Source organism: Pocillopora damicornis, chromosome 8 (genome assembly GCF_964200805.1).
Source record: "Pocillopora damicornis chromosome 8, jaPocDami1.2, whole genome shotgun sequence".
NCBI lineage: Eukaryota > Metazoa > Cnidaria > Anthozoa > Scleractinia > Pocilloporidae > Pocillopora > Pocillopora damicornis.
In genome coordinates, this window is record NC_142677.1 from 10,947,546 (window position 1) to 10,962,533 (window position 14,988).

General features: G+C 36.4%; 1 protein-coding gene across 1 annotated transcript; it reads left to right on the forward strand.

Annotated features, from left to right (window-relative positions):
- The first annotated feature begins 24 nt into the window (after positions 1-24).
- On the forward strand, positions 25-14,638 carry LOC113672239 (cyclin-L2). Its single transcript, XM_027188528.2, has 12 exons — positions 25-258; positions 342-416; positions 840-949; positions 10,435-10,519; positions 10,606-10,644; positions 11,321-11,385; positions 12,219-12,318; positions 12,397-12,459; positions 12,674-12,715; positions 13,266-13,419; positions 13,564-13,678; positions 13,956-14,638. Exons 1-12 carry the CDS (start codon positions 67-69, stop codon positions 14,458-14,460), a joined length of 1,545 nt encoding a protein of 514 aa, XP_027044329.2. The 5' UTR covers positions 25-66; the 3' UTR covers positions 14,461-14,638.
- The last annotated feature ends 350 nt before the right edge of the window (positions 14,639-14,988 follow it).

Sequence of the window (14,988 nt, forward strand, 5' to 3'; positions counted from 1 at the left end):
CTTCCAACCGGTGACATCACAAGTAGAATGTGACGTCTCTAAAACGATTGAAGAAGACCATCGAACATGGCCGCTGTCGCCGGTAAATCGGACTACGGAGACGTAGTTATTTCGCTAGAAAACTGCATTCTTGACGAAGAACAACTTCAGAACACACCTTCATTTAAAGATGGCTTAGATAGAGAAGTAGAAATCGATTTAAGAATCTTAGGTTGCGAGTATATCCAAATGGCGGGCATCTTGCTGAAGCTACCTCAGGTGAGTGCAGGTCCGGTTTGGTTTTGAAAACTTGGATTTACCTTGATGTTGTGAGCTGAGATTCTTTGCTTTGGAACCTTCAGGTAGCTATGGCTACAGCTCAAGTATTATTTCAACGGTTTTACTACAGTAAGTCGCTCGTAAAACACGACTGCGAGGTAAGTTACAATACTTTTAACGTGCAAGCAATTGGACGATTGTTGTTCCTAGATTGTATACAGTTTTTCTTTACTTAAATTTTAATTCTTTGGGTATTTTCACCAAGACTCCGTGGTAAATTTGTCTTTTCTCTGGTACAGAGTTGCAATTCATTCCATCCTTTTTACCTCTCGAACTTTGTATTAAGCTAAGGGAAATTCCAAACGGTTCAAACTAGATCTCTTTCTGCAGTTGCATGCATGTGCTTTGTGAAGTGTCCATGACCAGATTTTACTTTACATCTCAATCTGACCTAAATTCATGCAAAAGGTCAGCGAAAAAGAAGTTTCAGTACGAGGCTTATACGTCTTTAATTAAATTCAGCGATTTACCGAACGAAAAATTCATGCCGAACCTATCGCTTTCATAAACTTGAATTGCAGATATACGCCATGGCAAGTATTTTTCTCGCAGCAAAAATCGAAGAATGCCCGAGAAGAATTCGGGACGTGATTAACGTGTTTCATCACATAAAACAGAGAAGGAATGCCAGGTAAATATTTGTGCATTTGTTTGGGGCAAGGGAAAAGCCAAGGGAGACGGTTCATGCCACCACCAATACTAAATAGTTACTGATCATTTTTTTCTAATTTGGTTAGACTTCATGAACATTTATGGTTTAGCAGTGTTTTCGAAAATCTGAATTTCTCTTGTTTCCGGTTTTCACCAAAAAAATTTAACTAACATTTTCCCCCGTAAAAAAGGAAAAGGACTGAAACAAATATCAAAAGTGAGGAGTTTTTACTCAAAAGATCTAAAGTTTGTCCAACTTGTTAATTAGACTAGAAGTCTTTCTTGAAGCGGGTCTTCCTGGGAATTTTGACTTCTCAGCATGACCTTGAAATGCTTAAAAGCCAGACATTTACCTCTTGTTGTAAAAGATTTGGATAATTTGAAAAATTGGATTATTTCTCCATGTAAATGCTGCAGTACTGTACATTTGTTTTGTATTACTCCTCTCTTGTCTTCTTTTTACTGCGGAATTTCAGTAAAGCTCATTTGTAATAATTACTGGGGTTGTTTTTGAAGAGAATCACTCCATTTTTGAGGACTTCAAACTTTCTGGAAGGCAATTTTTTATCATGGTGGTTTTGTAATCTTCTACTTTTTAAAAGCAGCTCCATCTCACAGGGTTTTATTGCTTTTAGAAAAGCCACTTTTGATAAAAACAGAAAAATACAAAGCTCTCAATTTCTCCAGAAGTCCTGTTATTTTACCTCAAAATCAGTTGTTAGAAGTTCCATTTGCAGTTCAGCCATGGCACAACTCAAAATCAGATTGATTGCAGTGCAGAGAAAGCATATTGAGTTGTTACAAATATTTGCCCAAGCCTTAGTACAATTAAAGATTACTTTCATGCATATTTTTTTTAAGTTTTGGTTATCATTCCACCTCTGAAAACTTAATAATTCTAAGGGTGATGAAACTTGAATTGCTCAATAATCTAATCACTTATAAACTTATAAGAATCAAGTAATTTTGCCCTTTACCAAAGAAAGATGAGATACATTTCTCTATATTTGCCAAGATAGGCCGAGGCTTTTGATTTTTTTTAGCATGACTGTAAGCATGAATGTGTTATTATTGTTCTCATCATCATTATCATCATTTTATTCTCAAAATTAACAGGTTTACCTTAAATTGAAACTAGCTTTCTTTGTAAACATACAAGCAATAAAAACAACTAGATGAAAGTCAAGCAAGTACAGATAATCTTTCATATACTTGCAAAAGGGAAATTGTCAGAAAATATTTCATGTCAAAGAGTCAAACTTACTGTCATTTTACCAATGTCAAGTCCTTGTTTGGAGTAATCATTGTGTCACTATTAAATATGAAGTTTGGTTAAGAGACTTTCCATTCCATCAATAGACAGTAGAATTTTAACTGACTTGACTTTTTTCTCTTTTTCTCTGTGCTGTCATTGCTAACTCCAGCAGCCTGCTACCTTCTCACCACCCAACGCACCAACCCTCTGTGTTGCTCTAAACCAGCTCTGATGGGTCTGGTGTTACCCTGGCAACATTGGACTGAAGTGGTGCTTCTCCCATTGGTCAATGGTCTGCATTAACAGAAGGCAAGCAGGGCACATGTAAAAGTATATATATCTCTGAGTAAATTTTTTCAGGTTTGACACATTGTCAGCCCCTCAAAATCCTTGGCAGTTGAATTTCATATCATAAAGTTGACAGAAATGCTCCAGTTTAAGGTGATAACATGAACCCTTTGTTCAAGAGCTACTTTTGGTCATAATTCTTTGATGGGTGATAGTGGGGGTTTTAATAACCTTATCCGTAAGTGCTTACCAATAGTTTTGATATACAGCTATAACCGGAAAAGGGCTGTAAGGCAGAGTCCAAACATGGGAGCCTGCTTGCAGGCCAAACAGACAGGAGTAAGAGGTTTTACTGGAAGTGGTTGACTGCTGGTAACCAGCTTTTATTGAAAGCTCTGTGAGAGTTAGTTTTCCAAGGTTTAGTTTGAAAGTGAGTGACCTAAAAGTTACTGTCAAGTGATGTATATCTATTTTTAACAATGCCTGAGTCAAGGAACATGTACCTTTAAAATTTGCCCTAGAAGGATGATTAGAAAGCCTTGGAATAAAAACTACATATGTGTTAATTCCAAGCAAACATCCTTCAATTGTATCCAATGTTGGTCATGTCCAGAACTGCAGCTGTGTATTTTGGAAGTTGTGGCTGTCATCAGAGTAATTTATCCAAGAAAGGGTAGCAGAGTGGATTTCTGGTGCAGGAAACATTTTATGATGTGAAGGTCATTGTATGTTATGGAGTTCAAATATAAAAGACAACATGACTTTGGAAATGCAATGGAAACTTTAGTGCACAAAGGGCAAGGAGCAAAATGAATGGACTGTCTATATAATTGATGTGATATCAAGTCAAAAACCCAACTGGATGTGAATCATTATTGGTTGGAAGTGAAAGCTGATGGCATAATGAAGGTAAGAGTTTCTTCTAAATTTAATTATATTAAAATAGTGCTATGATCACTTTGTTGAGGGACCCATTTCCTGTTTTTCAGTATTAGTCTTGTTAAATGCTGTCCTACTCAAATGGGCTTGGGGCTAAGCAATTTACTGGAAGGTCATCTTTGAATGTACTTGATGTGGTCCTCTTAAAGGAAACTACACGTAGCTTGATTTAAGAGCAGAATTTATAGTTCCAAAAATTGAGTTCAATATTGAACCTGCCATGAAATTCCATGATTATAGCAGCAGGATAACAGTGTCTGCTGGAATGAAAATGTTGTGTGACACTGTGAAAAGCCAACTTTGGCATATGTTATAAATAGACTATGTCGGATAGTTACTTTGTCTTTTTTTCCCCCAAGGGGCTGGGCAAATTTTTCTCATGTTACCCTGTACATTCAAAGTATATTTAGATGTCATAACTTTGGCATTGAATTTTTATCATATACTTTGGTGGATGTTTGGTTGAAAAAGAAAGTACTTAACTTCAGGAAAAGTAAACAAATTAAGTTTTGAAATTATGTTTATATTTTGTGGGTCTGTTTTGTATTCAATTGTTGTACAGTCTACTGTTTTAAACAAAAAAAAGTTATTTAATATGTTTATTTACCATGAGGCCTATTTAACTTGTGGTATGCTAGGCAAACAAGTGTTAGTGGTGACTTCAATATGCAAATGAGTCACTCACTCACTCAGGTGTAGACACTGGTGATTAGAGGTCCCAAACTCGCCTGAGCCAAAGTAACTGTGCATTAATGATAGTCAGGCTTGTTACAGTTTCTACTCAGTATTGTTGCTTTAAATGCCACTTTTTGAGCAAACCAAAAAAATTTTTAGTTAAAGCACAAACCCAATATTATGAATCACTTCCATCATTAAGGATCTGATGTAAAACAAGAACCACAACAGATCGTTTACATTCTGATGTAAAACAAGAATGGTTAGAACAGTCAAAAGTTTGGCTGATTGATTACATTCAATTATCTTATTTAAACCTTGGTGGCTGGATTGATGGTATCACTTTAGTAGACAAAAATTATCCTGCACTTTGATGACAAAAGAAACCTTGTGGAATTCACTGCCACAAACTGGTATCTATAATTTTAATCAGATTTTAATCAGTCATAACAACTTGCATTCACATAAAATGCCTTTTGAGGTAGGAAAGAAAATAACTTTTAGAGGTTCATTACTAGATGCAAGCAGGAAAACCTTGCAAACAAGGATTATTTATAGGCATAGGGATGGAAAATAGTATAATTTGGCTGAAAATTTGATGAATTTTGCAAAAGGAAGTTTGATAAACACAAGATTTTTTTTTTAATGATTTTGTAGATTGCCTGGGGTATGTGTTTATTATTCCAGGGAGTTTCAAGGAGTTGGATGGTTAATATCATTCTGGATTTCTCTCTGATTTTCTGGAAGCTTTTGGGCAAAGTAACAAAGTTCAGTTTTTTGTGTTACAAAAATAGTCATTAACCGCAGGTCCTTTCCAAGGACCAGTGTTCTGAAATTGAACAACAGATTCCATACCTATAACAGTGCTCTGACTTCTCCTAGAGAAAAAAATTAGCATTTGCTTTTGGTTGCAATAAGCAAGCAAGCTTGCAACAGGTATATTACCTGGATGCAGTCAAGATATAGTGTGTTTATTATTTCTGTAATGCTAGATCTTGATAACTGCTGCGACAGGACAACTCATCAACTTGAGAAAGGAATGATAAACATGCTGCACTATCCATGTTTCCTTTCCTTTTCCTCAATATCTACCCTCAATATCTACCTACTTCAGATCTTGTCAAGGCAAAGGTGAATTCTACACTTAAGCCCACTGAGGGTTTCCAAAGCATGAAGCAACCAGGAGTATCTTCACTTTATTTTAGTGGGACGCTTGTCCATTCATAGGTACCAGCAGACTGTCAGGCTTTCCATGACAGTCTGCTGGTACCCATCTATTCTCCTGGGTGGAGAGAAGTGCAGTGAGAATAAAGTGTTTAGCCCTAGAACAAAATACAATCACCCCAAAGGTCAAATCCCTGACCTCTTGGTATTAAGTGTAGTGCATTTTTGGTTAGACTACTGGTTTGCCCATTACTTCAGATCTTTCATAAAGATTGAACAGAAGATGGTAGCTAGGAAAAGGAAGGGAAAAAATATCTGTTCTTCCAGGTGTACAAGTTTTTACAAAATATGCTCCACTGATGATTAATAACAAGAATTTAGGAAGTTTGATGGTTATTTGTCTATATCACAATCTTTGTCCAAAATCCTAGAGAGTGTTTGCTTCACCCACTTGGTCATTGACATGTGATGTGTGGACAACTCTGTGACCCTTTGACCCTTGAGAGTGACTAACATCTAATTTCTCCTTGCAATATCACCCCTGAGGCACACATTAAGGTTATAAGTATAATGGAAATGATCAAAAACTACAGAAGCTTAAGATGTCAGGAAAATTCTCCTTATGAGCACCTCAGGAAATGAATAGAGAACAGTATGGAGAATGTGCATAATGATGTTTAGGGTGTAAAGGGTTAAAGGAGACTCAACTTTTTATGAAAAAGGTGCCAGAACTTGTACTGATCTCTGTAGAATAAATCAACAAGTTTTTCTCCCCTTGGATGCGATTCCAGGCCATTTCTTGTGACCCTTAAATATTTCATGACATATCATAGAGAACTGTCAAATCACATTCATACTCTGGAATAGAGAGATACTGTGTTTGCCAAAGGGTAACCCAATGCCAATTCTCTAACACAGACCCTTATATCTGAGTGCACCACTTCAACCTTTGGTTACTTTAGTTATTCTGCTTAACTTTGTAAGATTTATAATTACAGATGAAAGTGTTGCATCCACTGATTATCAATTTTCTGCCTCAGGCATTCAGTTAAGAAACTTGTTGGACTAGGGTTTTAAAAAAGAAAAAAAAAACAGTCTTGTATCTATGTCAAGCAATAAGAAAGAGTTGCCAAGGATGGTTTGCTTGAGCTTACCACTTTTTCATTGCTAGTAAGATGACATCTGAAATGAATACGAGTACTGTGATTATAGAGTATAGTCTATGACAGCTTGTGATGTTATCTCTAAAATAGGTTTAGACTTTGTATACCCTTCCAGTCGTTAGGGTTCAGTCTTTTTTTATGAGTTCCTTGAAGTGTATTGAACATTGCTCACAAGGAGCTTGGATTACTGTACTGTATTTAAGTTTAGAACAAGTATATTTTGCAACACCTGAAAATCAGTGGGCAGTGATGAAAGTATAAGCTGGCCATAATTATTTTGATCATAACAGTTACATTTATTTTGTGATAAAAACTGTTCCAAGGACTACTATTTGGGTAAAATGTTAAGCTTTGGTGGAGTGAAAATTTGAAAGATTGTAAGATTGCTTCTTTTTCTGGGCACTTTTTGTGGAGGTTGAAATATGGACACATATCCTCTTAGTGTCTCGCTCAGAATTCTATCCAGATTTTGTCACCACTGTTTTGGTTCAAAATGTTTCTCAGAAACAAATGATGATTGGTAGATTCTTTTAATTCCCCTCCTGACATTGTTTTGTTGTGTTTTTATGCCAGTTATCACCTTACTTTGTTGCCATCCCTGCATATATTATAGGCTCTCTGAAAATTGGTACATGTAGGTTACTGGGTAAGCCCAGGTAGTTAAGTGCAGACCAACACTCAGGGTCTTAAATTAACTGAGGAGAATGTGTTGCCTTTGCTATGGCATCTGCAAATGGTCAGATGTTTTTGTCTTTTTGGATAAGAATGTAGGCCCTGTCTCCTGCATCTTCTCTGTACTGGTTAGCAGGGTACATTAAAGGATCCCTGCAACTCTCACCAAGGGGGAATGTAGTTCCTGTTGTAGAGGTCTTGCCTTGATTCTGAAATTTGGGGCACTTTTCTTTCAAGAAATTTTAAACGTCCCAATGCAGTCTGGCCAAAGTCCACCTCATTAGCATTTTAAATTAACTCAGAATAGCCTCTTAAGAGGAAAGTTGATAAAGACAACTACTACTTATTTGTATCATCCCTTTGCTTCACCATCCACTGTACTCATTGATTTTTCAATTTTCTTTCCAGTTTGGAAGCTTATCTGACTCTTATATATTTACAAGTTCTTTAGTTCACCAGAAATGCCTGGTTGTCTTTACTCTATGCTTAACAATTATATACAAAACCCAATATAGAAATACACAAAAGCACTTTTAGGTAATACTAAGAAAACTTTCAGGGATAACCTCAAATCAACCTTTCGATACCTGAATTTACAATATTTTTCATCCCTTTTTTGTACACAGTAAGTTGTGAAGTTGCTGCTCCTATAAACTTGTAGCCTGAAAAATATTATTCTTTAGAGAGGAGTATGCCTGTATGATCCCCTAAAGGAAATTAATCCCCTCCCCCCAAAAGGGTTGTTTATTAGGAATATATGGTACATCATAATGAAATATGAACAGTAGTAGCTTACCATTTAAATCCTTTCAAGGAGCTTTCAAGGAGTCACAATGCTTGAGTGAGAATCTACAGGACTTAGCATCTTATGTGAATGGGAAATGCTTAGACTTATGATCTTCAATTTCAAACCTTTTGTTCAGATGTGAGAAATTAATTAAGGAGATAGTTGTCTGGATGTTGTTCTGTAAGCTTTAGGCTTTAACAAATACACTATTAAGTGTATTCAGGTGTCTAATTGAGGATCTTCTCAGATTGGGTAAATTGTTCAGAGAAACATTGCCAGACTTAGTTGATCTTTGTGCTGTGGAAATTAATTCTCTGTCACCTCTCTTTTTTATGAGTTTCACCACCAGTTGACAGTTTACCTGATCTGAAATACAACAGGTTATCGCAAGTAGCAAGTGGTTATTTTGAAAACATTGTAAGAGGGTTAATCTTTCATTTGTTGAGTAAGCTTTCAAGGCTGATGCATTTGACTTTTAACAAAAGAAATTTTTTCTCTTCTATCCATTAGAATAAATTTAACTTTTCTTATGCCACCTGTAGCTATTAACTAACCACACTCGAGTTAAAGCAATCATTTCATTTTCATATCTCCTGATTGTAAAATGCCTCATTTCTCACTTCAAAGATGCATGGACCATAAATCTTTTGTTTGTATTTTACACTAATAATCCAATTTGGGGAGATGGTTCTCTTACTTTGATAAGGACAGGCTTCCTTTACCCCTCACACTCCACCATCAGTATGCATATTCTCTGTGCTGATTTCTATCTCTATTTGCCTCTTGTACAGTACTCAAGTGATGCTTTCTTATTTGCATGAGTAGCAACTCTCCTAACTCCTAGTTCCCTATGACTTTATTTACATTTTCACAGCCTCCTACGTATGTTGTGGATATAGTAGAATTGTGGGAACATCAAACTCTTAAACTTAGATTCCTAACTATGTTGAACATTAATCTTAAGTCTAATTCATTCCATATCTATCTCCTGAAATCAATACTAGTCTGTGAGTCTAAATGTCCTCAACCAATTGCAGGTTATCTTTCTACTTACAGCTGTTAGGAAAAAAATTTTATCTTTTTTGATCCTTATTTTGTGGAACCTGTATTTAGCTGTCACTTTTATTGAGTGCAGGGTGTCAAGTTCCTTTTTTTTTCTTATTTTTTGGCCTGCCTCCTATTTTCTCCTTTTTTTTTTTCATGAAATTCCAAGTTTTTCTTATTTTTAAGGGTTTTACTGGGTACACAGAAACATTTTGAAGTATTTGAAATAAAATTGCCAATAAAATTGATAAATTCTACAAAAAAAACTGAAACTTCATGTCAAAAAAGACCAGTTTGAAGCCTTTCTAAGTGATTTTTTTTGTATCTAATGAAATTTGGAATCTGGTAATTGTTGTATGATGAGTTGTGCTTGGTAACATAGGTGGTAACACTTGTTTTTGTTTACACGGCAATGCATTGTGGATGTATGCCATGGTGCCTGTTAAAATATTTAAGTGTTGGGTTATGGAACAGAGTTGCTGTTGGGAGTGTTAAGAGGATAGAACTCAAAGAAATCCTCCTATTGGGGTGAGAATTCCTATTTATTTCCTATTGTTTAGCCATTGTCATTTCTATTTTCCTATTTTCTAAGTGTCATTTGTCACTTGACACCCTGTGAATGGTAACCCTGCTATTTCCCATGGGTGACTGCTAAATACAGGTTCAACTGTGCTTCCAAGATTGACTTTGAAGGGACACTATTGTGATATCTTTAGTTACGAACTATTTTTAGTTCCTAAAGCCAGGTTTCTTTTTTTTTCCTATAGGGTGAGGACAACTACAAAATTAAAAGCTGATGTAAATGCTGTTGTCTTTATACATCTTCACAATATGTGCAAGTAGAAAATGTTTCCTGCAGTCAGTCAGTGGACAGCCATCTTCATGTGAGCTTGTCAGGACAAGTTTCACCTGCATTCATATTGGAAATTTCAGCTCCACACCTGAATTGAGGAAAACAAGATCTTTCAAATTTCATCTGGGAACTGAGTTGGAGTCTTCTTAACAGAAAGTTTATCACCATGGCCCACCTTTGTGACATTAAGATAAGCTTAGCTGGTTATAATTAAATCCTCTTAAATTTATTTGCAGGTATTTAAATGTTACTGGTATGTGGCATATCAGGCTATGTTTAGAAACAAGCATTCTAGCAGCACTCCCAAAGCATTTGATATTTAAAAATTAGACTGTAGCACAAGATAGTTTGCAATAAGCAAGATCTTATTTGTTAATTTAATGCTATCATTCTATTGTAAAGTTACAGAAAAATAGCAAAGTGTTAAGCTAGGTTCTGTTAAACTGGAGCATTTTTGTTAATCTTAGTGTTTCAGTAGTTGTCAGAGCATTACCACTGACTTTCCAGGTGGTTCTTGAGAGATTCAAGGCTGATTGGAGTTAGCACTGCAGTGCAATGGAGCCATGTTAGTCTTCAATTTGTGCTTGGAAGATTAAATGTTATATCACTTGAAATGATATTTCAGGACAATTCAACCCATGGAGTACATGGGTAACACCTACTTTAACCTTAAAAACCAAGTCATCAAAGCTGAAAGAAGGATATTGAAGGTTAGTTTTGCTCTGAGATAGAACACCTTTTATTTTGTGTAAGATGCAATTAAATTATTAACCACTTTTACTCACCCTATTTTCAGGAACTGGGGTTTTGTGTTCATGTAAAACATCCTCACAAGGTATGTACTGATACCAGTCACCTTACAAGTAGTGATCAACAACTCTGTTGATACTGTGTTTAACCCTTTTTACTCCCAACTTCCTGTTACTAATTCTCCACACTGTCCTTGATACAGTTCTTATGATTTCAGTTGAGAGAATTTGGCATTGGATCAACTTATCCCCTTATTTATGTTTTTCTTTATTCTCATCACTTGTTTGCTTGATATTGTTTTGGTATTGCAAGGGGAAATTCTGTTTTGGTCACTCATAAGAGTTTAAGGGTTAATGACATTCTCTTCCATTGCTTTGGGTTAACAGAGTCAGTCCATTTTCATCTTCTCCCACTGAGAAGAAAGCAACTTTGTTAAATTAGTCATATTATAGTGCCACAACTGTCTTCAGGGTGGCTTACATAAAACTAAGCAATAAAAATTGAAAACACATAAGCAATGAACTCTGCCTCAATTATTTGGCAATTTTGTAGTTATAGTCCTTAGTAATGATTGGTACAATTAATTCAGTTGGATTCATTGTTTGTTTCCTATGGTGTGACGAGTTAGTTTTTGGATTAAGGAGTGGAACCTGTGAAGAACTTGTTCTAGGTGTTTTTATGACAGGCAACAACAACTTACATAAAATCTACAGTTTCTTGGCCTAAGTATCGGCTTAGATTGTGCTATTTTTCATGTTTAGATCATAATAATGTATCTTCAAATCCTTGAGAGTGAAGAAAAGAGAGACCTTGCTCAGTCTGCCTGGTGAGTATAATTGTTATTGTTTTTAAGTTTACTTTAACCTTTGACACCCTAACATCAATATGCAAGTTCTCCATACTGTTCTTTATACATTTCCTATCACACTAATCAGGGGAATTAGTGTAACAACCAAGATCTTTTGTTTGGAATCATTTCCTTTATTCTCATGACCTAAATGTTTAATTCAGGGTTGGCACTGTTGGGAGAAGTTAGATGTTAATCACTTTTAGGGGTTGAAGTGTTGGCAGGCACACAGTAATCAGTATTATCACCTTTACAAAAGTCTACAGCAACTATTTAAATTTCTGATTTATTGATTAATTTTATTTGTAAATTTGACAGGGCTCAAAATTATGGTCAGTCAACGGACAATGTCCAGTCAAATATAGGGTTTGTCCGGTGAACTCCTTTGTTGGCTGGACATTTTGTCCAGTATTTTTTTTACGCGTGCAAATAAGAATTTAATTCTGGGGGAAGTTCAGGATTTAAGAACAGCTGTTCCACTTTTCATCCATTGAGTTTGAGGCTGCATGTACAACAAGAGGGTGCTAAATATACTTCTATCAAATGAGGCGGGATCTATTAAATATGACCTAAAGGATATTTATCCTGTCACATTGAGTTGTGGCCAAGCAAAAATAGGTCTGTCTGGACAACTTAACTGGCGCTAACCGTGAAATTAATTGAGCCTTGTTTAACAACATAATTGTCTTTATTTATTGGTTTTACATGAAGCGGTAGTAAGGTCCCTCTTATAATATTTGTCTTTTTCAAGCTTTCAACATAGCAGTTGCAGTAATTAACATTATGTCATCTCTCCTTTTTTCTCATCACAGGAATTTTATGAATGACAGTTTTAGAACAAATGTTTTCGTAAGGTACCCTCCTGAGACCATTGGCTGTGCCTGTATATTCCTTTCGGCAAGACAGCTGGGGGTATGTAATGAAGGAAAAAATGTTGCTTTACTGGATGTGTGGTTTACAATACTAAAAACATATTTTTGGCTATTTCAGATAAGTTTACCAAACAGGCCACCTTGGTGGGAATTATTTGGTGCTAAGTTAGAAGATCTCGAGGTACTTTTTGGTTTTGCTCTTGTTCTTGTTTCTGTTTACTAAGAGAAAATTGAAAGCTTGAAGTGGTTGTACTTGTTAGCCCTTATTGATTTCAATTGTTTTTTGGAAATAAATTATGTGGAAAGTGTTTTTGCTCATCACAGTGACACCATAAGGGTCTTGAACATTCACCTGACTTGACATGTTTTGTTTCCAATTTTTTTTCCTTTTGCAGGAAATAAGTTTAACTCTTTTGAGTTTATATCTGCGACCAAAGGTAAAGTTGCAGCTTGAGTTGGTACTAACAGTTACATTCTATATTTCATTTTAAACGTAGGTACTTATTACACTCCTGCTGACTTGTACAGTTGTTTACTGATACTTGAGGAAAATAAAAGTACATAAGTCATTTAGGAGTGAGGTTCCAGGTTTTGAGGGTTTTGTGTGTGATCTAGCACAATGCTTCTGTGCTCGTGTAATCAAGGGAATTGTTGAAACGCCAAAGTTGAAACTCCTCTCGACACATGAGAGGAGAAGATACTGCAATCAGTTTCTTTTTTCTTTTACCCCCATTTGATGTATCTGTTCCCTTGTGTGTCACTTGTACTTCACGCCATCCTGTTTTCATATTCGATATATATTCTGCAGTGAATTACAAGTGTTTAGTACTAAAACTTTCCAAGAAAGTTGGCAGTTTATTATAAAAGATTAGAACAAGATCTGTTTAACACGACAGTGTCATTTATTTATTTGATCAAACCATGAAGCTTTCGAGTTGTTTCACTTTGATTAAAACTGAACATGCTTTTTGTTTTATTTTGTTTTAGGCTAACATTGATACCCTTCAAAAGAATGTTAATGAAATTCGTGATAAAATCGCTCTGAAAAAGGGTGAAAGTAAAACAGAAGAGAGCACGGCAGCCAACTCTGCTCCTAATCTGTCACCATCAGGCGGAGCCACCGCAGCTAAAGATGGCTTAGGTAAAAACTTCCCGTCTCTACATTCAATATGATTCAACATGAGCCAGGAATGCTAAGCTAATTACACCTGATCGAGGCTTACAGGTGAACAACACAGGAGTTTATTTTATAAAGACAAACTCGAGTCTTTCATCTTTTATTCAGGGTCAAAGTCTTCTTCACCTAATAAAGTGTCGCCATCTGCTCCAAGTATCACGGATGGCAAAAAGAAGAGCTCGTCAAGGGTAGAAGAAGAAAAAAGAACCAACCACAAAGAACGGTAATTGTGTAGAACCTGCACTGAGCAGTGGGACGTGATAGACACTTCTTTTGTCTCTACTCTAGTAAGGCTGAAGTGGGGCAGGCACCCGATCGAATGTTTTCTAAGTCCGCAATTGTAGTGAAGCTTGTAAACTGCGAAGGCTTAGACAAACAGCTGTCTTGTATGGCTTATGTGATTCCCAAAGAAGAGCCTGGATTGATGCTTACTAATCTTTTTCCATCTCTTGTTTTTTTTTTTTTTTTGTTTTGTTTCGTTTGTTTTTTTCTCACCGCAGTCCAGTTTCCGGGGGAAATCGCCGAAGCAGATCTCCCGTACATCACCGCTCTCGGAGCCGGTCAAGAAGTCCGACGCCAAGCCGAAGTCGAAGCCGATCAAGAAGTTACAGCTTGTCGATCAGCCCCGACAACATTAGCAGAAGTGACTCAGAGAGCAGCGACGAAAGTCCGGAAAAAAAGAAAGCGAAGAATAAACGAAGAAGGAGCCCGCCCAGAGGAAGAGACGATGAAAAACGATCACGACCTCGGAAATACGACGGTAACTACGTGCGAAAGAAAGCGAGAACTGACGGAGCTAATAGTTACAAACGGGAGAAGGCGCGAAGTAGGTCGCCGTATTCTCGTAGTCGAAGTCGGTCACGGAGTCCCGTTAAAAGGCAGCGCATGAAATATGAACATGGGCGAGACAAGAAGAAACGGGACGACAGGCATCGTGATAGGAATGGCGTGGACTACCGGAATTCTAGGGACAAAGGACGTGACCATGGAAGACACCGGAGATAGCACGACAAAGTCGGTTACTTTTGTTTTCATTGGACTTATCAGATGGAAGAGGCAATCGATTGTACATAACACTATTATTAAAGATATCATGTGCGGATATCTTTGCTTGTTTATATGCAGCATTCTTTTAATAATAACGCAAACCATGTCAATTAAAGCATTAATTTTGTTTTCTGTATGGGGTTGTATTATTCTGATAAAATTAATTACTTGTCTGTAATAAATTTGGTTTTATCAGCGGAGTTGGTAATTTAAATTGGCTTTTTTTAAAGAGTTTCTTATACTGACGTTTTGAGCGTCGACCTTTCGTCAGATCATCATCTCAGTTGGTAAAACCAAATTGTCTTGTAACTAAATAGTCTTTGAAACATTTACAGATGCTTAGTTACACCAAATTGCATGATGATTCAAGTAGCTACTTGTCAATGAGTTACAGGAAGAACGCATCACAGCTATTTGTAATTTGCATCTGTGTAACATGAAAAACGCAGTCGGTTTCGGCAAGCCAATCACGCGTAATTTTTTCGT